General features: G+C 38.9%; 2 protein-coding genes across 11 annotated transcripts in view; both read left to right on the forward strand.

The window, feature by feature from the left end:
* Positions 1-6142, forward strand: part of ablim2 (actin binding LIM protein family, member 2) — a 117597-nt gene extending 111455 nt beyond the window's left edge. For all 9 annotated transcript variants that reach the window (XM_071478310.1, XM_071478308.1, XM_071478311.1 and 6 more), the window contains 3 exons: positions 1046-1053; positions 1170-1250; positions 4258-6142. In XM_071478310.1, the coding sequence (XP_071334411.1) occupies positions 1046-1053; positions 1170-1250; positions 4258-4371 (203 nt within the window). In that variant the 3' untranslated portion in view covers positions 4372-6142. The remainder of the gene's footprint in view (positions 1-1045; positions 1054-1169; positions 1251-4257) is intronic.
* Positions 6143-9698: 3556 nt separating this feature from the next.
* Positions 9699-24852, forward strand: part of afap1 (actin filament associated protein 1) — a 135703-nt gene continuing 120549 nt past the window's right edge. The window contains exon 1 of one of the 2 annotated variants that reach the window (XM_071478321.1): positions 9699-9843. In XM_071478321.1, the coding sequence (XP_071334422.1) occupies positions 9819-9843 (25 nt within the window). In that variant the 5' untranslated portion in view covers positions 9699-9818. The remainder of the gene's footprint in view (positions 9844-24852) is intronic. The other variant, XM_071478322.1, reaches the window with a different exon arrangement.

Consider the following 24852-nt stretch of genomic DNA (forward strand, 5'->3'; position numbering starts at 1 on the left):
TAAGGTGATTATCTTTTTTGGCCTGTTGGTTGGACAAAACAAGCGATTTGAAAACATCACCTGGACCATAGGAAACCTTAATTGGTGTTTGTTTGTTTGTTTTTTTACTATTTTATGACATTGTGAAGGCCAAATGATTGAAAAATTGTTTGGTGTAAATCCAGAAAATTAATCGATACTGAAAACAAATATTAGTTACAGTCCAAGTGTTGACAATTGACAATTTAAGCTCACATTTAGAGAGATGTTAAGTTGGGGGAACCATTTCTAGAAGTAATTTTCTAGTCTATTAATCACATTAAATTATCACGTCTCCTGCCTTTTATCTGACCATAATTAATTCTTTACAGACATTATCATCTAATACAGTCCTCAGGTGGTTCAGTTTATATCTCGAAGGCAAGTTGCTATTGATGATAACTACCTTGACCTGTGGAGTCCCCCAGGGTTCAGTCCTTGGTATTCTACAGTGTTGTTCAACTTGTGCTCCCTCTGGACCCAATCATAAAGAAAATAAGTTTTCATTATTGCAACTGTGAACAAAACACAGCATCATCACAGCATCAATCATCCAAAATTGGCCAAGAATGTGAAAATGAACAGATTCAAACAATTTTTTAATCAGGTTTTACACTTTAAGACTAGAATGTTGTCTTCAGCTTCCTCCAGTGCAACTCACACTGCACAACTTGACTTTACCTTGACCTTGACCTTAGATCCACTTTTAGACAAAGTGGGTCAGTTTATAATCCATGACCAAGCATGCAGAGCTGTGCAGCCTCAGTCCAGAAAAGTGACTGGAGGTCACTGTGTGGATAGGTGATGCCATTTGTCCAGCTGCAGAATTATTGCTGTGTGTTTACAAGTGTGTGTTTGTACAGTCTTGGCTGTGCAGAGCAACCGTTTATAATGTTTTTGATGCCTTTGAAATCCAATATTATTGAGAAGATGTGGGTCCAGAGTCAGACTCTATTATGGTAGTTTTAACTCACCAGTTCACTCCACCAGATTAATTCTCTGTTTCTCTCTCTTTTTTCCCTCTCAGAGTACAAGGTAAGCATTTGTTAATATTTTACAAATATACTTTAATATTCTTGGCAGCTTGGTTTGGACATTGGCTTATAAATGTACTCCCCAATCTCCCACAATGCTCACTTTGTGTGTGCCAGGTCTACCCTTATGAAATGCTGGCAGTGACACATAGAGTGAAAGTGAAGCTTCCCAGAGATGTAGATCGCACCAGACTAGAGGTGAGCTCTAATCTTCTCCATGCTCTGTTATTTCCCCTCTTCTCTTCATAGGTCATTAAAAAGCCTTAGAGGATGTGAAATTGTTCCCTAAAAAATCAAAATCATGCAGTAAGCCACTGATGATAAAACTATCATCCCAAAACTTAAAAATCATCTCAAGTGAAGGTGGTAAAGATGGATAAATTATTGCAAGTTTGGGGATGTCCTGGTGGCTCACCAGGTAGACCGTAGTACCATTAAGGCCTAATCCTAAGACTGGCGGTGGCAATGTTAAGGTACATTGAAGAAACATTGATTGGCAGCGTGTATGGGGAAATTATAGCAGAAATATGTTTTGCCTGGGCAGCAGCTGCAGAGACAAAGCCATCAAGCAGTGAGTGAGAGTGTGAGTGTGAGTAAGAAAGTTTGACATAACAATAGCTAGTTTTCAGTCCAACACGATTAATGAAATGGGAAACAGCAAGATAAAAGTAACCATCAATAGAGGAAAAGATTCAAATCTGAAAACATTGTCGGAGAGACCCAACACTAATAAGATTCTTTGGAACATTGAAATTGAAAAAAAAATTTCTCAATTCAGCTCAAACTCAAACTCAGACTGGCTAAGCTGGCTGTACTTGTTTGTTGTCTACTTTGTGTTTTTTCTTTTGTCCAGCTATGTGTTTGCTGTATCCTGTGACACTTTTTAGTACATATATACATATGTATCTGTCTCTTCACCCTCACTGCCTTTGGTCCTAAGACCTAATGTGTTTGAAGCACCTTGAAGCCTTTAGTTCCAGTGAGGGGAGATGCCACATAAAATGATATTCCATTTTTTCAAGATTTTTTGCTCCATTTTTTGGATAAGTTCTGGCTTGAAGTCAGTGAGTGCCAGACCTCACTAATGCTCCTGTGGCTGAATGGGAGAAAATCCCTGAAACCAGGCCCAAATATCTGGTGGAGAGCCTGAAACCAGAAGAGTGGAGGCTGTTAAAGCAGCAGATTAATGCCCATGGTTTTGGAATAAGGTGTTCAGTAGTCACATACAGCTGCAATGTTCAGGTGTCTACATGCCTTTGGCCACATGGTTTACTTTGCTGCAAGGGAACCCTTTAAGTTGAAGCTGTGAAATTGAAAATAAATTCAATTCAATGAGAAAAAGTATAATTGGTGGTAGTGTGCTCTTGTACTGGTTCATGGAAAGTTTAACCTACAAGCATGTCTTGAAAGTTACAGTTGCATACTGCAACTAAAAATCCAGTTTACTTGGAGTATTCTCATGACCCCAGTAGTTAGACAATATTGGGGTTAGGGTTATGGCCCTATTTTGGGTATGACACATGTCAGTGTTCTTCACTTTAGGATGATGGGCAAAAAAATGTTGATATATAATAAAGTTTGATTTTGTTTTGTTATTAGAATAGAATAGAATAGAATAGAATAGAATAGAATAGAAAAGAATAGAAAAGAAAAGAATAGAATATACTTTATTGTCCCCATAGGGAAATTTGTTGTGGACTTGAAGCTGTGCATCTGAATGCTCTCACACCACAGCAGACGCACAGAATAGACAGAACAGCGTTGGCCATATCAAATTACAACAAAAAGGACTTCACATAATACACCTCTCACACATCAGTTATTAAAAATGTACAATATGTAATTTAAGCCCAGCATCTGAGAGACATCTTGTTAATTGTTGGTTACAACCAGTCTTCATTGTCTTCCTGTAGTTCCTGTAACGGAAAGTGGCCAATGTTGGAAAACGGTGATGATGTTTTGCTCTAATCTTGTTTTACTTACAGTATGGATAGTGTTCAAGGCTAAATCCACACAAAATAACTTAAATAAGGCATTGAAGTGCTGCTGTTCAAGTCATGTTGGCCATTCCCCAGTCAGTGATGTCACAGCAGGTATTTTACTATTTACAACAAACAGTAACACCCTTTATGACATTGCTGTGATTGGGGTGTGTCCAAAAGTATCACATCCTTGAGGGGTGATATCATAATCACAATTCTGGTTGTGATTGTGAGCTTGTGGTTGCGAGTTGATCTACCCTGTGATCCTCTACTCTCTGAAGTAATGGGGTAGAAAGTTACACCTTCCAATGAAAACAATCAAATATTAGTCATGCAATCATTATCAAAGAGATTGTATTCTATCTGTTTTTTTACCATCATGTTATTATACCATCAGCATGGAATGTGAGGAATGAAAGGGATCTGGATGTTTTTGCCCGAGGGTGAAAACCTATCACTTCACATTCCTCCATTGGCTGGTATGGAGACCAGGTGATTGGCTATCAACCACCTGCCTCTAATTTACTATATCTGTCATCACAAAAACTCAAAACTGCTGAGCACAGTGCAGCCAAACTTTTACAATAAAGCAGCTTTTCCATTTGTTCTGGGTCTAAATCAATGCCATGCATGTTTTTGTACCATGGTATATTTTTTGACATTTCCAGAGGAGTTGATGAGTGTTTGCAGTGACAGCCAGTGACAGTTGAGGAAGCTCAGTCTAGATGAACTTCTGAGGCACAGAACTGAATTTTGTGTGTTTAACCTCAATATAGGCAGCAGTGTAATACCTGCTTATGTGGTGAACACAAACATAATCTTACGATTGGTTGAGTATGAATGTAAGTATTTAGCTACTACTGATTTAGCATACAGAAGTGGGTGAGAAAAACTATGCTGGCCTGGTGACAGAAATAATCTCACTGGCTCAGGTAAAAGTTTTGATTGTGGTTCATAATGTTAAGCCCAGTGAAAATTCAACATGACAAACAGAAGCTAGTGTTAAGGCAACATACTCAGTTGGTACACCTAGCTTAATCTACTATTTTGTTGCCATTTTCTGACAGATGTTTCTGTATTCTGGACCCAATTTATATCAATGAGGCTAAATAACAGAAACACATCTGTTCTCTAGTGAGGACAGAAAAGGACAGTAAAGGACATAAAGTGCTGGTCTTTTGTACTAGGTAAGCATTTTTCTCTGCTGTGTTTGGCTTATCCAGAGACACCTATCTCCTGAGGACTTCCAGCTGGTTTTCGGCATGACCCTGGAGCAGTTTGATCGCCTGGCCCTGTGGAAGCGGAATGACCTCAAGAAGAAGGCACACCTTTTTTAGACAGACAAGAAAAGCGCCAAGCAACATCTCAACAAACAACCGTCCATCTGGAAAAAAGCAGAAAAGAAAAACCAACCCATTTGAAATATCTATATATGCACCAACATGATACCCCTACTTCCACCTGTACAGCGCCATGCCATTTGCCTGTGATGCCACGAAGAGGCGCTCCATGCAGGAACATTGTCATGCTGAAGCAGCATCTATAGCTTTTTGTATGCTATGTGGTCCGAATGTTTGACTGACAACCTTACATAACAGGATGAGGAGCTGAATTTGCATGGCCTGTGTTGATGCTCCTCACCTCCAATCCCAATGCTTTCATACACCCTGGCAAAAATAACAAGGTTTTCATTCACAGCGAGTTTGTTTTCACTTTGAGTGGGTTTATTACCTTCTCTGCATTTTCACTTCATCTGTTTTCTGCTCTGCTTTTTCTCTCGCTGTCTCCCCATCTCTTTAAGTTGTTCTCCCTGCACTGACTGTTACATTGTCAAGCTGATTTATTTCTACCATTACTTTACAACAGTGAAGAGACTGCAGACTTGTACACACTCACTGTTCAAGCATGTCAAGGCAAAAGACAGGGATAAGAAACAACTCTAGCTTCTATGATCTTTTACTTTAAAATCTGTCAAAAAGCACCTTATCATATGCTTGTTTTCCATTTTCCTTCGTATTCACTCAGAGAAGTTGTGAAAGACTGGCCGGGAAGTTTTGATATATGTGCCCTGATACTTTTGAATGCAGTGTCATATATTATGTAAGCCTCTTGTAAATCAGCACAGACAGTGCGTCCAGGGCTGTACGGGGGCCAGAATGGAGTAGGGGGTGGGGAATGGAAGCAAAAACATACAGTACAGTTTCAGGGTATGCAAAGATATCAGATATGCAGGATTGCCAGAGTGACATGCACTCACATAAAAAAGCAAATGAAAATTATTTTTATAAGCTATTTTTGACTTCTGGAAAGGATCATTACACCAATCATGAAACAAAGCTGAGAGAAATCATGATTTTGTTACAAGATAAAGGCCACGCTGACTTTAAGCTTCACAGACCTGCAGCAGCACTTATGCCTAACAAGTGAGGTTTTGCTTGATTTAAAACTCAATACTATAACTGTGTTATATCTTCTCAGATAGAGATCTAACTCTTTATATGTTTGTTATTTGAAAGAATTGTTGTATGCAGTAAAAGCTACACATGTAAAATGAAGTCTGTCAGATTTGCTTGATTTTCTGGACCGTAAATTGATCAACACGCCAACTAACATACTGTAAAAAGTATATAAACATATACTGGACATATGCCAGATATATCTGTCTGTATACAATCCATGGTGTATAACTCTTCAGGCATGCATGACGATGGGGAAATGGGGTTTGTCTACTGACCTCAGATTAGAAATGTATGAAAACATTATCATCAATGTGTTTTGAGTGATTGATTATTTTCTGGTTAGTATGTGAAATGAAATGTCTGGGTTAACTGCTCACATTAGCTTGTTTTAGGTATTTATTTAATTGCAATATTAAGGATGGGATTTTATTTTGAAATCTTAAGGGTGTAGTGTCAAATAAATAGCATCACCAAGAAGAAAGCCTTTGGGGGGAGACACACCAAATTTTAAGTTTAATGTGACTGTTAAATAAAATATTTGCTCCTGTACGTAACACACTAACTGTTGCCATAAAGCATCATGTCATCTTTCTAATATTCATGTGCTATTAAAGTGCTTTATCCAAAATTAAAGTCAGTATGGAATGGAGTGCTTAAGTGTTTGTCAGATGAATGTCAAAAATCTTATGGAATGACAACACCCATGTAAAGTGTGTTGTACAGGTATGCATGGATGCTTTTTTTGGTTGGTACATTAAGCTAGTGCTGTAGAGGGCAATTGTAGTGGCAAAAATCCACAAACTTAAGTTATGCTGACTTTAACTTTAACCAACTCTGTCTCCTAAAATGGCATTCACATATATGAAAGACAGACTAATTTGTAACAACAAGTATGTTTTGAAAGTAACGTAGCGCTGATTATGTTTTTGATTGTAGTGACATAATCAGGCACATTTTAATCAGTGTATCTACAAAGTAGCAAAATGTTCACACTGAATGTTTCTGAAAAATGTTCAGTTACAAAGATTTTCATTTGTTTTTCCTACAATGTTTTTATGCCTCCGCACTGGTGACATGTTGTCAAACGTTCACTTGGACTCAAGGATGAAATGATTAGAATTTGGTGGTCTGGTTTGGCCTTGTGAAGACAATATGTCAGCAATGCCTTGAGGGAATTTCTTTTTATTTGGTACAAACATTCACTTGGACTCAAAGATGACATGATCAAAGGGTCAAAGGTCAAGGACACTGTGACCGCTCAAGACATGTTTTTGACAGTAACATTTGTACACTATTTATGACAAACTGTCACACAAATGTCTTATAGGATAAAATGATGAAGTAATGATATTTTACATCCGAAAGGTCAAAGGTCAACTTCACTGTGACATCATAAACATAAAAGGCAAAACACTTTTCTGGCCATTATTCAGCAGCAAAAATAAGGAAGTGGAAGAGAGACTCTGACCATATTTCTTGCAGCTGGACAAACAACTGTGTGGCTGTAATTCTAGTTGTGGTTTGAACATCTCAAAGCACTTGGGTAATGTCAGGAAAAGACCATTGTCTTTACTTTTTCAATGTTTAACCAAAACTAACTTTAACTTTCCCTAACTGTAACTCAAGTATTTTTGTAGCCTAAATGTAACCTAAAATCCTGCATATCATACACCCACTACCAACCCTGGCAACCAGTGGTGAAAGAAGCACAACCAAGACAACAATGTCAAAATACTCCATTACAAGTAAAAGCCCTGTATTCAAAATACTATCACGCTATTAAGTATTATATAAAGGTCATCTTAGGAGACAGGGTTGTTACACTAAGACTGGTAAAAGCATCATATGCCATGTTCACACTGTAGTTGAAACTGTCCTACTTTGAGTTTTACACTGCATGTAAAGACTAAAAGACTTGAGTCAATAAATAGGGGAAATGCCTAATAGTAAATATGGGATGGATTCAGTTGGGTCCATCCTCAGGCTCTGCTCCACTGGTCTGATTTGTTGATGCATCTTTCTCATCTGTTTCATCAGATGTAGGGGACTTCTCATCAGAGTATCCACAAAGATGCCATCCAAAAGTCATAAGCGGTAATATCAAATTGACCATGAAGTTTGCATTGTGAATATAGACAAGTGATGCTGCAGTACATGAGAGCAGGGGGTGTAGGAAAACTCAACCAGGCTGGATTGCACAAGTAGAGAGACCTTTCATCTTTTTAGGCAAACAGGCCTCTGACACAGAGAAAACAACACTGAAGAAAAAAACACGCAAGCCTGTGGTGTCAGATTCACATTGAGAAAGTAATATAATGCTGCCCATAAACAATATTTATGCTTATTTTTGGTTTTAGTTCTTGCTGTTAAGGGCAAAGTTAAAGTTCTTCCATTCTGAATATAGATCTATTGCAATGTAGAAGGATGAAACATGGCCACATCACAAAACCTGTTATATAATAAAGCTTTGTTTTTTCTGTGTATTCATGATTTATCTAAAAAAATGTATTGATTTCTGCAATCACTTGCCATTCATTATCAATAATTACGAACAAATCTAATAATGTGTGTCTAATAATGAATAATGAAACAGATGTCTGATGGATGGTTGTTTGATACAGCTGTTTTTCTTTGTCTGACTTGTTTTCTTGTTGGCGTTTTTGCAAAACATCTGATATCCATCTTGTAATAAATGTTAAATATAATTCAGTGTTGACTTTATTGTAACAAATGGCTGAGATGATTTCCCCTATTTAATTATTACTGAAAATGATGACCAGAAAATTAATTGAGAACACATACATCTGCCAAAAATATCCCTTATCTCTGACAATATATCTGTTGTGGTATTTCATTATGATCTCTTATTATCTCAGTGTGTTTCTGTTTTGCCATATCCTCCTCTCTAATCCTTTGATTTAAAAAAACATTAATATTGAATGTTTTGTATATTTAATTTCAATCTGAATGTACTGTGTCTTCAGGGGAGCTTCAGGGGTCTGCTGCAACCCTAATTAATGAACTGATTACTTCATTTTATTGCATTCATTAGACAATGAATGAATGAAAGAATGATGCCTGATGATATCATAAGGGTTATCTAGGCATGGGCTTGAGACTGAAAATTCATAACAAAAAGCTTGTGTTACAAACTGGGGTGGAGTTAACACAGCAGGGAGAAAGAAGAAGCTATTTGCAGTTTGAAGCTTGACTCAGGCACCAACCCTTTCTTCTGATAATTATACTTTATAATATACCACTAAATACAATAATCAAAAAAAAATTCTCTATTATGCTGATAAAAAAGTGTCATCAGGGCAGCATTATGTCTAATTGTATTTGTTGTTGCAAATTAGTAAGAGATAAACTGATAAATGTTTCGGAGACGGTGTTGTAGGGATTATAAACTATTTCAATTTGATTGAACAAAAATTCTCACTCAAGTTTTTCACGAGACTGCAGAACAAAAAACATGTTTAGAAGATCTTAAATAGCCAATAAAAATGTTTCCTGTAAAATCATATTTAAGTAAATAGGAAAATATTTTTCCATTATGGGGTACAGCAGTAGAAACCAGTCTTATGAGATTCCCGAATTTAAATCCTTTTGTGATCTGTAACATAATATGTGGATTTCAGTGCAAAATAACTCAACACATCAACTCAAGTATGGTTTTTAAGTACTGGAGCTTCTTGACTTAAAAACTTAGTATTTCCATTTTACTTGAATTTAAGTGATTACTTCTACTTCAGTACATTTCAGTTGCAAATATAGTTCTGTACAAGACAAATACATTTTGCAAAAGTAAAAGTTTAAATTAAAAAAAAAAAGTTCAGGAGTATTGAGTAGGGCAGACCAGGGGTGGTTGTAACAAAGTGAGTGTAATGGTATCACTTTCACCAATAAGAGATGACCTTACAATCATGTGATCCATGTCATGCATGTCCACTTCCTTCCTGACCTTGCAGGTGAAATTGCATAGCTGTGTGACGAATTGCAAATTCTACAGCCAAAACACTGATTTTCAAGTAAGAAACTCATTTTTTGGACCATGATTTACATTGAAACAATGTAAATCTCTTTTCAGAAGACCTGCAGCTGAGCTTTATTTTCCACATGGGAGAAGCCAACAGAAGAAGAGTAGCTCAAAAACAATAGTTTCCCATCATACATCTTGAGCAAAGTGTTAAGGTGTAAACAAAGCGCCCGCCTCCCGTGACATAGCTCACGATTGGCCACTGCTGCTGTCGGTCACCGGTGGGTTTGAGAGGCGCCTCCGCCCAGCCTCTATTGTCACCGGTCAGAGAGGAATATTTACTTTGAACATGGAGCAGGAGAAAAACGACAAAGGTAAGATTTCTGCTGCTACCAAACACTCTGTTCCCGGCCACTTTCATTCACAAATTGGTCGCTGGTTTAGCTGTCAGCTGCTGTATTGTGGCGGAGGTTATCTTGGTCTTCAGCGACAGGATTTAATGCTGCTTTTTGTTTCATCTCGAAAAAAAATAGCTTATTAGCTAAGTATTGACATAACATTCTTTTGCGGGCATATGTGTTAATATTTACAGTGGTTTATAGTCAACTTTGTGTACTTGTAAATTTATTGGTTTAGATAATAGTCTCAAATATGGCCCTACAATATTATTAAAGGTCGTGTAGTAGTCTTTTTGGTACTCATTTGTGACTTTTGACGTGAACTTATTGTTTTGTTTGTTTGTTTGTTTGTTTGTTTTTTGTGTTTTGTTTTCTTTGGTCATTGTCATATTATCCTATTCTTGATGACTGCAATAATTAATAATGGTTAGGTAGTTCTTTTTTATTGTATTTTATTATCTATGGAGGATTATATATTCACAGTTGACTCATAAGAATCATTCTGATGTATTGGAGTACAGGGATACAGGGATTTGGTAAAAGTCAGTACTAAATACAGGAATAGCATACAAAATACAGTGTTGTGAATGGGAGTGGAAAGGGTATACAAAGAACCATGTGGTAAAGGAGGAGAGGACAGGGGGAAGAGGGGGAGGGGGGAGAGAAGAGTGTGATTAATTGGCAGACGGAGACTCTGCCTGGGGCTGGAGGCTGCAGGCTGATCCCAGCATCAGCAGCCCAGCTGGGGGAGGGGGGAGGGAGAAGAGGGGAGACCAGCTGGGAGACTGAATCTCAACCTCTGGTGCTGTGTCCTCCAGACAAGAGCGTGCAAGGTCTTTATTTATATAATAGGGGCAAAGACAGGCTGTTTAATTGACAGATGATTTGAGTTCATTCAAAAATACATGATGAAATAAAAAATCATCTGATGTATTGTCAGAAGTGACATGTTGTGCTCATACTGATTTACTCATACTGATTTACAGTATTTCCAAATAAATAAATGTGTTTATCAGTTTAGATAATAATCAATATGTATTTTGAGGGCGTGAAGACCTCTTGTTAAGGGTTGCCAGTTCCACATGTTTGATGCAGAGCTACACACATCAGCTGATCTGACAACCCCCTCCGTTCCCAATTTCATGCGGCAGACTGTGGATGGAGGAGGGCGTTCCAGCAGCTCATTGTTGTGGAACACATCTAATTAATCAAATACAATAGAGCAACTGGACAAATAAAGCATGAGATTAAGAATAATTAGGCTGGAGCCATTGATGTGAGGAAAAAAATCAACTGTCACTTGAAATTACTTATAATTATTAAGGATTAATCATTTATTTAGATATGATTTAAGCCATTATTCATGATTTCTCTCTACCTTTAAACTTGGTGCTTTCAAGTGTTGGAGGAAATACTGGTATTATATTTAGCACCAACAAATTTGTTAATTTCGCCAAGAAAAATATAATTTTTAACCATACCTCACTTTAGTCAGTATTTGGTTTGGTGTGTGAATGTGGTTAAGATACTGATACTTATAGATACTGGTACTGATTTTCTTGCCTTACCTGATCTGTTTTTCCTGAGACTTAATTCCAAGAGCTCTTTATACTTTTAAAGCCTATTGTCTTCTATTTTTACCTTTTGTTGTACTGTGTGTGTGTGTGTGTGTGTGTGTGTGTGTGTGTGTGTGTGTGTGTGTGTGTGTGTGTTTGTGTTTGTGCGCACCCATGTAAGTGTGCCTGAGGCTCAGTATTTCCTCAATTGCTTGACAATAGACAATAGCAGGCAGAAACATTGTATACATCCTTTTGGCTTGTAAAGAGGATGGGGCTCTGAGCCAGCACTGTGACTTGCAGACACACAGATGAGTGGAGCAGAGAGCAATACACACTGAAGGGTTAGACTCAGGTGAGGGGACAGTTTCAGTCTTAGAATGTAGGAATCGTGACAGTATTAAAATGTTGTTATTGTTACATAGTTTTTTTTTAGGCTTGAGTGGGTTGTCCAGGAATCAGAAAGTTGAGGAGTTAGTGGTTTGATCCTCAGCTCCTCCAGTCTACATGTTTAAGTGTCCTTGGGCAAGATATTGAACTGGAAATTGCCCTTGATGTATCATGGGGGTGTGAATGTGTGTGTGATTGATCAAAAAAGCGCTGTATGAATGTGTAAGTGAATATTGCTTGAAAAATTGTGAACCTCTACATAAGATCCAGTGGTACATCTCTTATAACGTTATTGAAGTTAAATACTTAATATCATGTACTTATTCCATTTGTACACAAAGCTGAGAAACTGAACTAAGCAACATGTTATGTCTGTCAGTCTCCTCCTCCACCTACACACAACAACAAGCACTGCAGTGACAATCAGCTGGTCGCAGTTTGTGTGTGCGCATTTCATTGTTGCAGGAATTGGTGAATTATTAGTGAAACTATACCAAGGCAAATTAAACTTAATATTAATTTTATACTACAAATAATGATCATAATGATAAGTTCATACATTATTGGGAAAACAAGCCAAATATCTTCTTGACAACGGCAAAGGCAGAATATGACAATTCTCTGATAGCCATGCTAGAACATTGAGGTGTTATGGGAAAACTCATAAATTAATTTCGGGGCATTTCTTGTTTGACTTTTAGCTGTGTTTCTTTGGTCCTATCCATTTCTTGAGTGTTACCTTTTGTTCCTCTCCTTTTGTCTAATTCCTCTCCCTCTAACAACCCATCCCCTCCTCATAATATTTATCTCACTGTGCCTAAAATTTTAAAATTTGGAACAAGCATAGGTAAACTGCTTAGTAAGTCACTATCAGGTTTGGAGGTGTGGGCTAAAACTGCAGGTATGCTGCAGCTGCACATGTTCTATCTAGCAGAGTAGACATCATATTTACTTGTCTTTGTACTTGTGATGAATGAATCACTGTCTGCCCAACGTTTACATGACAGTCCTACCAAAGCATTCATTCACTGTGCCCATCACCTGATGAATTGATGAATGAATGAAGGAATGAATGCGTATGCTGTAGATGAAGGTGATCCATGAGGTAGTAAGATGTTAAAAATCAGTAATGAGATAAAAAAAGTGTGGTTTGCACCTGAAAGAGCTCAGAGGTCTTTTATCAGAACATGTCTGACTTTCTGCCACACTCTGCCCTGGTCTGTGTCTTTCTGTCTGTCAGTGGTTGTGAGGAGAAAGAGACAAATGACTGAACATGATTGCAGTGCTAGTTTTATGAAGCTTAGGTTCTGAACTTCATGTCAGAACATGGTTGGCATCTGTGGCTTACAGCTAATGTGTTTGGATAGTTCATGCTCTGTCAATACAAGTTCAGCAAACCATTTTTCCCTTTCTTCACCTGTGGCTATAGCTCAGCAGGTAGAGCGGCTTGTACAGTAATTGGAAGCTCAGCAATTTGATCCTGCAGTCTGCATATCAAAGTGTCCTTTGACAAGATACTGAACCCCAAATTGCCCCCACTGTGACTGAGAAGACGTGAATTGAATGTCTACTTAATGATTTTATTTCAGCGAGGAGAAGCCTACTTTTATTTGAGATGAGATGATTAGTGTGAAGTGTAACCTCAAGTCTGTGCATGATGTACCTGGCTGGAGTTAGGATGTGGTTATCTTAGCTTGGCATAAAGATTAGAAGCTGAGGGAAACATCCTGGTTCTGTCAGCACCTCTGAAGCTCACTGATTAACATGCTATTTATTATTTAATTCCTACACAAACAGAAATTTATTTCATAATAATGCAGGTGGTGCAATAATTTGAAATGACTTTGTCCACCCTCGTTGGTTTCAGGGTTTCATTTAATTTCTTTATACTATCAAAATCAACTCAGAGATTTAAAACTTGCTCAACATAGCTAATGCGTTATAATGAAACCCAATGCCCACATTGGTTTTTATTCAAATATCTTCACTTAGAAGTTTTAGTAGTGTTTTAATTAGGGCTGTCCCCTAATAGTTGACCACACGTTATTCGATGGGACCAAGTTTTGATTGGTCGGTTGGTCATAAGGAAAAAAAACAGCTATCAGAGGCAATTTGGGGTTCAGTGACTTGCCTAAGGACACTTTGACATTCGGACTGGAGGAGCCGGGGATCAAACCACCGACCTTCTGATAAGTGAACAACCCACTCTACCGCCTCAGAAACATGCTTTTGTGGGATGAGCAGCAGAGTTGAGTATGTGGGTTGTGCCCTTGAGAGATTTTCCAAATCTTCTCTGCCAATGCCAAACAGCTTTTTTTTTTGCTGTTGACTCTTGTTAGGTGTTGTTTGGTGGATTGGATGATTGAAGTCTGAAGAAACAAGACATATTGACAATTTAACAATTTATTCATTTAACAAACAAGAGCCTCGGTAGCAAGTGGAAGAACCATACACAGCCACAACAGCCTGGCACCTCCTCCTCATGCTGGTCACCAGCCTGGTCACACACTGCTGTGGGATAGCATCCCATTCTTCAACCAGCATTTGTCGCAAGTCAGCCAACGTGGTTGTGTTGGTCACTCTGGCAAGAACAGCACGCCCAAGCTGATCCACAAGTATTCAATGGGGTTGAGGTCATGACTGCTGGCAGGCTATTCCATCCTCTCCACTCCCAAATTCTGGAGGTAATCTCTGATAAACCCCACTCTGTGGGGGTGAGCGTTGTCATCTTGGAGGATAGAGTTTGGTCCCAGACTGTGGAGATATAGGATTGCCACTGGTTGCAGAATTTAATCTCGATATCTCTCTGCATTTAGATTGCCTCTATTGATGACAAGCCTTGTTTTTCCAGTAAGGGAGATGCCGCCCCACACCATCACACTGCCTCCACCAAAAGATGTTACTCTATTGGCGCAGCAATCACCAAAGCGTTCTCCGCAGCTTCTCCACACTTTGACCCCCTACGATCCAAGTGCCGTAGGCAGTTTCTGGACTCATCGCTGAACATAACGTTCCTCCACATGTTCAGGTTCCAGGGCACATGTTGCTGACTCCAGCACAAACAAGCCTGATGGTGAAGGGCAGTCATGGCAGGCCTCCTGGCAGCCATATATTTCCTTGTTTTCCATGAAAACACACATGAAATTAGTTTGAATAAGAAATACAGTAAATGAACAGGACATGCAGTCATTGTCTGAGTTAGAAATAATGGTTTTAATTGAAATGATGAATGTGTTCTTCAAATTTTGCTCTCATTAAAAAAAGCCACCTTTTGCAGCAATTACAGCCTGGCAGGCCTTTGGCATTCTAGCTATCATTTTTGCAAGGTAACTTGATGAGATTTCACCCCATGCTTCCTGGAGCATCAAGATTATCAACTTGAATTAGCAAACATAACATGAGATTGAAACAGAGGACTGAGGGTTGCTGATAATAGGCCTCTGTGCAATAATTTAGATCTTTCTTTAAAAATCATTTTAATTCATCATCTAATCATGATGATCTGATCTAATATAATCATTGGATCATTTTATCAATTTTAATTGTTTATGAAATGGATAAAAATGTTTTTTTCTTTAGAGGGCAGGGATGTTTCCAAGTTGTCCCAAACTTTTGAACAGCCGTGTGTGTGTGTGTGTATATATAAAATAAATATGATAAAATCATAAAATTCTGCTTTCCTGATCAAATCTTGCTTGAACATCTGAGAAAACAGTTAGAAAATCATATTTCATGGCTTACACATTCTCACCTCTTATCTTGATGTTTTCTCTGTGTCAGTTTCTCTACATCTCTCCTGTGTTTTGTGCTCCTCAGTAGATAAAAGGGAGAAAGGTGATGATAAGAGACAGAAATATCCAAGATCTGGTCTACTCCACACACAAGCACAGATTCAAAAACACACACACACACACACACACACACACACACACACACACCAAACGTGACCACCAAGTGTGTCCCACATGGTATTGAGGGATAAAGAGATGCAGATAGAGGGATAAAAGAGCAAAGGATCATTGGCGCCTCAGCCACATCCAAGAAAAAATAAACCAAGAAAAGTGGTGTGGCTTGGGTTTGGTCCAACGTAGATATGTTTAAAGAGAAGCGGATGGAGTTTCAAACTTACTTACCTTAAGGGAGCAGTGTAAAGCAAGTTGCAAGGGTGGTGTTTGGCTGAATGAGGCACCAAGATCTTGTTAAAAGCTAGCTGCAGTTTGCTAAATGGTTCACAGATGCTAGATGGACTATGTGGAGGAAGTTCAGAATTGCATCAGAAAGTCAGAAACCCAAAACTTCTAACATCTTGGAACAAAAATTTTGTTCATCAATATGGCCATTGAATCCTGCCTTTTGTTACCTTAACTGAGATTATGTCTGTTTATCCAGTTGTAAGCCTAGATTGAGGTTTTCTTGTATCCCATACAGAAAGGAAACACACAGCTCCTATAAGTAAGCCTTATTACTAGTCTTGGAGCATTATCACCACCTGGCAATCCATGGATTAATGTGAAACAGAATTGTGTATCACATCACCCATGTGATCATGTGAGGCCCTAAGATACGAAGCAGTTGAGACTTAGATTTGACAGCATTAGGACTAAACTGTACTTGAAATAGAGTTATATATATATAACTCTATTTCAAGTACAGTTTATATATATATATAATGTGGTATATGTGTGTTTGTATATATGTATAGACCTGGTTCTTGGTTATCAATATCAACCACTGGCACCAAACTAAGGAAAAATTAATAGAAATAATGACAGCAAAAATGTAATGGTCAATCTGACGTTTTGTAGATTAAAAACTAACTGTTAGGAGATTATATATCAGACAATATCAGGTTATCACAGACAAAAAATCAGCCTGATATGTTTAAAACCCCAACTTTAGGGGTTCTCTTAACTATATACATTCCTGTCATTTGATGCCTCTTTCTCTTTCTCCTGTCTTAGTTAATATGTTTGAGCTGCATCAGTGTTTTTCTTTTAGTGGCTCCCTCCTCTGTCTTGTCTTTATGCCCTGTTCTTTTCCTGTCTCCTTCACTTAATCTCTTTCCACTTAAAAAGTACTTTGTCAAATTGCTCTTGGAGGGCCAAGCTCAAAAATGAAGATCAGATTGGGTGAAGTTCTATTAGGATGTTTTTCCATATAGTGTTTTTTTTTTTTTCTGAGCACCAACCTTTTTTCAGTTGTTCCCATTGAGGAGAGATTGTATGCATCTCCATCCAGCCACTTGGAGAAAACAACAGCACCCAGTGTCTGTTTTCAGATGGCTTTTTTGTGCTGCCACTCTGAGAGCTTCTAGTTGAAAATCTGATATTTTCAAAAAGGCGCTGGTGTCCCCTGGTTCAGGCAACTGTAGCTCTTTTTCAGGCAATCAATCAGATGGAGCAAGACTCATCACCCTGGTAACCTGGTTCTGGTGTTGAGGGCAAGAGATGCTGCCACAGCAGACTTTGTAGCCTTGTAGAGAGAGGGAGAGAGAACGCGTCATGTTGTCCAGGGCAGAAGTCAGTCCAGGTGGATGCACCTCCAGCCCGGCAGCCCACATTGCACTAGTGTGTTCAGCATTGGCCAAGCATTATTAGAAATTGCTAAAAATGTGTCTAGTAATGTCCCAATTTATAGGTGCTAGATTTGCAGGAATTGATCCTATCCTGCACTGAAATTCAAGCACTGTATATATTGGCAAATAATACATAGTTTGTCCAACAGAGGTCACTGACAAAATGTTGAAATTTTGCACATATATTTGTCAAAATTCTTTAATAACCAAATTCATGGGATTATTATAAAAAATATGGTTCTGTCCTATGTGTGATACAAAAAAAAGTGCATTGTTCTGAGTGCACCGTTGTTCTCTATCCATATAATGTATTTGTCTTTAATTATATGTTTTTATGTGCATCTTGGACACTAGCATTTAATGTAAAACCATCTGGGGTGCTGTAGCTCTGCCTTAATAAAAGATACAGAAGGGAGGTGTCCATGTGTTGACCTCAGAAACACCCACTGCTGCACTCTGACACTCAAGACAATTTCCGTCAGACAGTAAAAATAGTTTGTTTTATCTAAGTGGACTGTAATAGTATATGGATTTGTACCTGTGGAGTCCATATGGAGGACAAACAGAAGACTCTGCTCCATGCTTGTTTTTCACATACAAATTCCTTGTATGTGGAAACATACTTGGTAATAAAACTGATTCTGATGCTGATGTGTTGCTCCATTATATGTCAGAGAAGTGAAAATCTGAAAGGCCTGTTGAGGATGTTAGATTTGCATTGTGTCATCACATTTTTCCTGCTATGCCTCATGCACAGCTGTTGCTCTGCTTGGATGCTCACTCTTGGTGTTACAGACACACACACACACAGAGTACACAGACACTATGCAAACCTATGTACACAAATTATTACTCATTGTTTTAAACAGTTGGGTCCCACAATTCTTTCACCAGCATGATTTGTCTCCCTGCCCTCATGGAACCTTTCACATTCAGAAAGTGTTCAGACCTCTTCACTTTGTTCACAGTTTTGTTGCAGACTTATGGTAAAATAAAAAAATATATATATTTTCAGTTCACAATTGATGTGAGAAAAAAATATTTTTGTTTTGTTTTAGGATAAGGCTGGAACATAATAAGATGAGCACTGAACACTGAAGGGGCCTAAGTACTGTATGTCCACACTGTATGTCCACACCGTTGACAGTATATAAAGATGGATATCACATCTCTACTTCCTCCCACTGTACAAAAATGCCAAAAGCCAAAATATCGCAGATACGAGTGCTGCCATCGAACAGATGTTGCCTCCCCAGCTGTGAAACAAAGAATGAAGTCTGATTGGTTTGTTGTCACCCTGTCAAATTGCTGATAGCTAATATGATCAGCGACAATACCAAAAAGTGAACATCCAGTTTTGCTCACCACTCTCTCGGAGTGATGACAGTAGGATGACAAATACATTTTATGGTGATACTAAAACAAGATAAACTAAAGCAAGTGGAGGCGCATCAGTTGATACAGTTGATAATCGAGCCACCTTCTCAGTACATCCTAAATCTTTAATTATGTTCCTACTGTTACCAGCATTAAACTGCAGCCTTTGTTTGCTGCCCAAAATATTAATTGAATATTGATTATCCAGCATGTTACAATTCTCTGATAGCCATGCTGGAACATTGAGGTGTGACGGGAAAAGTCATAAGTTAATTTTGGGGCATTTCTTGTTTGACTTTTAGCTGTGTTTCTTTGGTCCTATCCATTTCTTGATTGTTTTCTTTTTTTCCTCTCCTTTTGTCTAATTCTTCTCCAATCTTCTCCTCTACCCCTACCCTCCTTAGTGTTTGTTCCTTACTGTGTCTTGCTTTAGGCAAATATTTCCAGCCTGCTGTCTGTCCCCAGTGAATATCTCAAATATCTTTCTCTCTCTCTCACTGTCTTCAAACTAAGTTTTTGCCTACAGGTGAGAACTCTGCAGTTAGAAGTCATAGAAGTTTTTAATTAATGTATTGTGTTACATTTTAAGTGGAGGAAGTGGAGGGGTAAAACACATTGATAATAAACGTATACACTCACCGGCCACTTTATTAGGTACACCTGTTCAACCGCTCTTTAACGCAAATATCTAATGAGCCAATCACATGGCAGCAACTCAATGCATTTAGGCATGTTGACATGGTCACGACGACCTGCTGAAGTTCAAACACAGCATCAGAATGGTGAAGAAAGGTGATCTAAGTGATTTTGAACGTGGCATGGTTGTCATTGCCAGACAGGCTGGTGTGAGTATTACAGAAACTGCTGATCTACTGGGATTTTTGCGCAGCCATCTCTAGGGTTTACAGAGAATGGTCTGAAAAAGAAAATATCCAGTGAGGGACATTTCTCTGGGCAGGAGAATGGCCAGACTGCTTGGAGAGCAGTCTGAGCAGAGAGACTTGCAGAGCTGATTGGAAGGCAGCAGGTACTCAAATAACCACTTGTTACAACCAAGGTATGCAGAACGGCACCTCTGAATGCATAACACGTCGAACCTTGAAGCAGATGGGGTACAGCAGCAGAAGACCACACCGGGTGCCACTCCTGTCAGCTAAAAACAGGAAACTGAGGCGACAATTCGCATTGGCTCACCAAAACTGGACAATAGAAGGTTGGAAAAACATTGCCTGGTCTGATAAATCTCCATTTCTGCTGCGACATTTGGATGGTAGGGTCAGAATTTGGTGTCAACAACATGGAAGCATGGATCCATCCTGCCTTGTATCAACGGTTCAGGCTGGTGGTGGTGGTGGTGTAATGGTGTGGGGGATATTTTCTTGGCACACTTTGAGCCCCTTAGTACCAACTGAGCATTGTTTAAACCCCACAGCCTACCTGAGTATTGTTGCTGACCATGTCCATCCCTTTATGACCACAGTGTACCCATCTTCTGATGGCTGCTTCCAGCAGGATAACGTGCCATGTCACAAAGCTCAAATCATCTCAAACTGGTTTCTTGAACATGACAATGAGTTCACTGTACTCAAATGGCCTCCCTAGTTACCAGATCTCAATCCAGCAGAGCACCTTTGGATTTGGTGGTACGGGAGAGTTGCATCATGGATGTGCAGCAAACAAATCTGCAGCAACTGTGTGATGCTATCATGTCAATATTGACCAAAATCTCTCTCATGTTTCCAGCACCTTGTTGAGTCTATGCCACAAAGAATTAAGGCAGTTCTGAAGGCAAAAGGGGGTCCAACCTGGCACTAGAAAGATGTACCTAATAAAGGGGCTGGTGAGTGTATAATAAACCAATTAAATTAAAGAACATCTTTAGGCTACCAGGTGACTATTCAGGTGTATATGCATTGGGATTTTTATGCATATATGCTGTTCCCAGGTGAGAACCGAAGAAAAAGCAAATAATAAATTCCAGTCAGGCTCATTGCAGCCTGTGCATACAACTGATAATTACAAATATATACTCAGTTGGCAGTTTAATAGGTACATCTAGCTAAAACTAATGCATTCTAATATGAAAGTCCTGCTTTAAAATCTCTTATAGACAGTATATGATAGTTTAAGATGGAGAACTTGTTGGCCAAATAGAACATAACATGCTGTTGTTAACATATACCTCATCCATGCAACTAGGTGAGGGAGTGATGTTCTAATAAAGCAGAGCAACATTGAACAGCAACATTTTTGCTTGTACCTTATCCATATGCCATATGTTTGCTTTGCTGTAATTTATCCAACTGATAGATTCGGTGTTTTGTGATGGCAGTTTTGTTTTAGGTATTTAATAGCCTTTGCATGCAACCAATAATTACAAATATGCACTCAGTCGGTAGTTTAATAGGTACATCGAGTTAAAATGACTGCATTCCAATATGACACACAATAAGTCACACAATCACAAATAAAGCATTGATTATTTACATTTAATAATCAGCGCAATCGCAGTCAAGCCAAGCTGCCACCAACGTCAGCTCAGCTTGCTTCAGAGTGCTCAGCTTGTTTTGAGTTTAGAATTCCTTAAGTGTTCATCTTTCATGAGGTTTTTACCGGTAATCATCTACAGAGGTCTCCTCCTCTCAAAACAAATGGACCAGGTAATTAAAGCCAGTAAAAACATTGGATAAAGCAGTTTCACGTCAAGAATCTGTGTTTCACCTATACTCTTGGGCAGGCACAGTACGTCAGGAGGGGCTGGGAGAGAGCCTGTTTGTTCATCTTGTTTCTTGGATAACTTGCCCGCCCCAAGCCTTCCCAAGTTGACAGGATTGGTTCCTTAGAGTTATAAGGTTATAAAGGTTATAAAAGGCTATAGATGGTGACAGTGATGTGACCTCAAACAGTAATAAAGTAGTTAGCTGGCACTTTTGGAAAACTCTGTGCCTGTAGCATTACATTTCCTGTAGGAAAGATATAGGGCTGGAGTTGGCCTTGTTGTTATAGTCTTGTCACAGATAAAGACTGTTTATAAAAAAAGCCTCCAGGGGAAGACAAAAGAAAAAAAAACACCAATCCCCCCTAGAGAGAGAAGTCTAAGCCTAATAACACTCAGAGACAAAGCAACACACACTCACCCCGAGACAAGGATACACACAAATCCCAGCCCGTACCTATCGCCTTTGCATTCCTTCACACCAGAATGCAAGTGGAGCAAGACAAACTGAGTCTGTCTTAAGGCCGAGGGCCAGTGATTGGATGGAATGTGATGAGGCTGACTCATGCTATGGTCAAAAAGTCTTCCAGCTCACTACTTTACAGGAATGAAATGCCACAGATTCTCATATGGACACAGACTTCATTTAGCAAAAAGGCCTGCCAGCAGCAGGACTGTACAAGCAGTTGTCTGGATTTAGGTGCGTTTGTGTGTAAATGTGTGTGTGTGAGATGCAGGTGTGTATCTACAGGTATTCAGCACTTTCTCTCTTCCAATTCGGCTCCCTTCATCATCTTCTATTCATCCTTCTCTTCATTTTTGACCTTTCTGTCTTGTGTGCACAGACACTCATTGATGGTAATGTGTTGTCCAGCTGTTGAACCACAGCTGGATACAGCTGTGTGTGTCATATCCAGCTCATACTGTAACGTCTCTTGTGTAGCTACCAGCTGTCCATTGCGTCTCTGTGTCTCTTTCTCCTTACATAATTCATGCACTTTCATTCTCATGCACAGACATAACAATGACAGAAAGAGGAGGCATAAGAGAAGGAACGACTAGAGGAGAAAGAATAAGAAAAAGAGACAAAAAGAATTGAATGTTTCTCACACATAAAGACAATGAAAGTGTGTGTCAGTCATCCAAGACATAAGGACAGTGTAGTATAATCAGCTTACCACTTCCCAAGGGTAGTTGGTGTAGGGACACATACTTAGCACACACACTCGATTATATTATTCCTAGCATGTACAGACTGACAACTGAGCACTCATGGGTGTGTTGGTCTTAAAATGAGGTGTTTCAGGTGCATCATTGGCACATTACTATCATGAAGCAGTGGAAAGTCTGAAGTCAATGGTGCAGTATTCATTGTCATTTTAAGGACACATTCTTACATAATTGTATTGTACTTTTAGTATTGTGCTGCCCTCCCAGAGTGCCACCAGAGTGCAGTTATGCATGACCATTCACTGTGTTTACATACCGTCATTAAATCACCTGAAAATGACAATAGGCTACACTATAACAACACACACCTCTACATACATTACACTGGTCGGTTTTAATGTGATATAACCACATTGAGAAGCCCACACAATCCATGCCCCTACCACCCTAAACTTGCCATTTATTATTCAAATTTAAATTGAGGGTGCAAAATATTAAACTGAGGATGCCAGAGCATGCATTACACACTCAGTTTAATATTTTGCAGCCGGGTCTGGTTGTTGGAATCCTGCTTTTGCCGTAGACTGCTCACACACTCACTTTCACTGCTGTTAAACTAGCAAAAGTGGATTTGGACATGCTTTAAATGAACTTGCTCCATGTGTTTAGATTGTTAAAATATCGTCCAAAGTGTCCACCATCTGAGCTTTCTCCCTCTTTGTTTTTTCCTGTCTCTGCCTGAAGCCACTCCTTTTCTTTATACCCCCTCCAGCCTCTTACAGCACTACAGATTTGCCATGTGTGGCTTTTTGGCAAATTTCATTAAGCAGGCATAGCATTTCTTTCCAAGTACACGTGTGTTTGTGTACAACTGTATGTCTCTTAGTTACTGTAGGTAGATGTGTGTGTGTTGTTGGCAGGACCTCTCCTCATTATTTATACAAGGCCTGTGTGCTAACAGGAAGGCTGAAAGTCAATATCACACAAAGTTTCCATTCTGTTATTATTTTAACCCACTTTACTCTTTCTCTCTCCTGATGCAAATGTCAGCTATTCTTGGGTCTGATTGCCATATTCACCCTAATAATGAGAGCAAAACACCCTTAAAGACATACATTTAAAAAAAAGGAGAAAGGGGAAAAAATTTGTGCCGAGAATACCACAGCTGCTAAGGGCAGATATGGTATTCCCAGTGTGTGCTCAGGTTTTTTGAACATATGTTTGAGTATGAATTTGTTTGCATTGTGTTTGTTGCTAGATTTATCATGTTAATATATAGCAGTTTTACTGGGAGTGTGTGTGTGTGGATGTGGGTGTGTTCCCCGTTGCCACACTGAGCAATCTATGCAGTGGAATTCTTGCGTGATTAGCAGCTCCACATCTCTAACAGGAGGGTGAATGGAAAGCAGAGTTGAGTTAGAACAAGGCTTCACTCTTCATCATCACACAGGATACAGTCACATCGTCTGGTTCACTCTCCCTCTGCGCACACACACACAGATGTTTCAATGTCTTAAACACAAGTGGACAGTTCATCCAGTAGGCTAAGGGTAATTGTCCTTACTTCAAGTGGAGTTTCAGACATTTGTAGAACCTCAAAGTGCCGTTGTCCTAAGGAGCAGAGTAAAGAAGTAGCCTCACATTCACTGTAATTCCACATTTGTGTGTCAGTGAAGGTAAAAGGCTTCTGTCTACATCAGTCTCATCACCATAGCAGGCTTCAACATAGTTAAAGCTACACAAATTGATATTTTTATACTAGCGAAACAAGAAATGACCATGTTTAATGTTAATGTCACTCACAGTGATGATCCCACAGAAAATCAGAAAAAAATCACAACACAAAAACACAAACACAAAAAATCTTTTGAAGTTAATTTTAAATTTGCATTTGATTTAAAGTGAAATGATCTCATCTAGTCTCATCCAGCTGTGTTCTTTCACTGTTAGATGGATAACCAGTCCTCATGGTATTTAGAATACCATGTTACATCCTTGTGATTATGTGGTTTTTTAAAAAACTGCTGCATGGTCTTTATCGTGCACTGTGCCCTCTTTCTGTCTTGCGTGTACTGCTTGTATTAGTTAGGCAGACATGTGAAACTCATTACCATTTTCTCATTACCTCATCATCTTCTCTCTAATACTCCTCTTTTTGCCTCTCATTAGGCTATAAATCTTGGCCTAGCTCTCAGGATTTA

The sequence above is a fragment of the Trachinotus anak genome, unplaced genomic scaffold (assembly GCF_046630095.1).
Source record: "Trachinotus anak isolate AG129_WGS33_773 ecotype Australia unplaced genomic scaffold, CSIRO_AGI_Tana_v1 ptg000005l, whole genome shotgun sequence".
In the NCBI taxonomy this organism is placed as follows: Eukaryota; Metazoa; Chordata; class Actinopteri; order Carangiformes; family Carangidae; genus Trachinotus; species Trachinotus anak.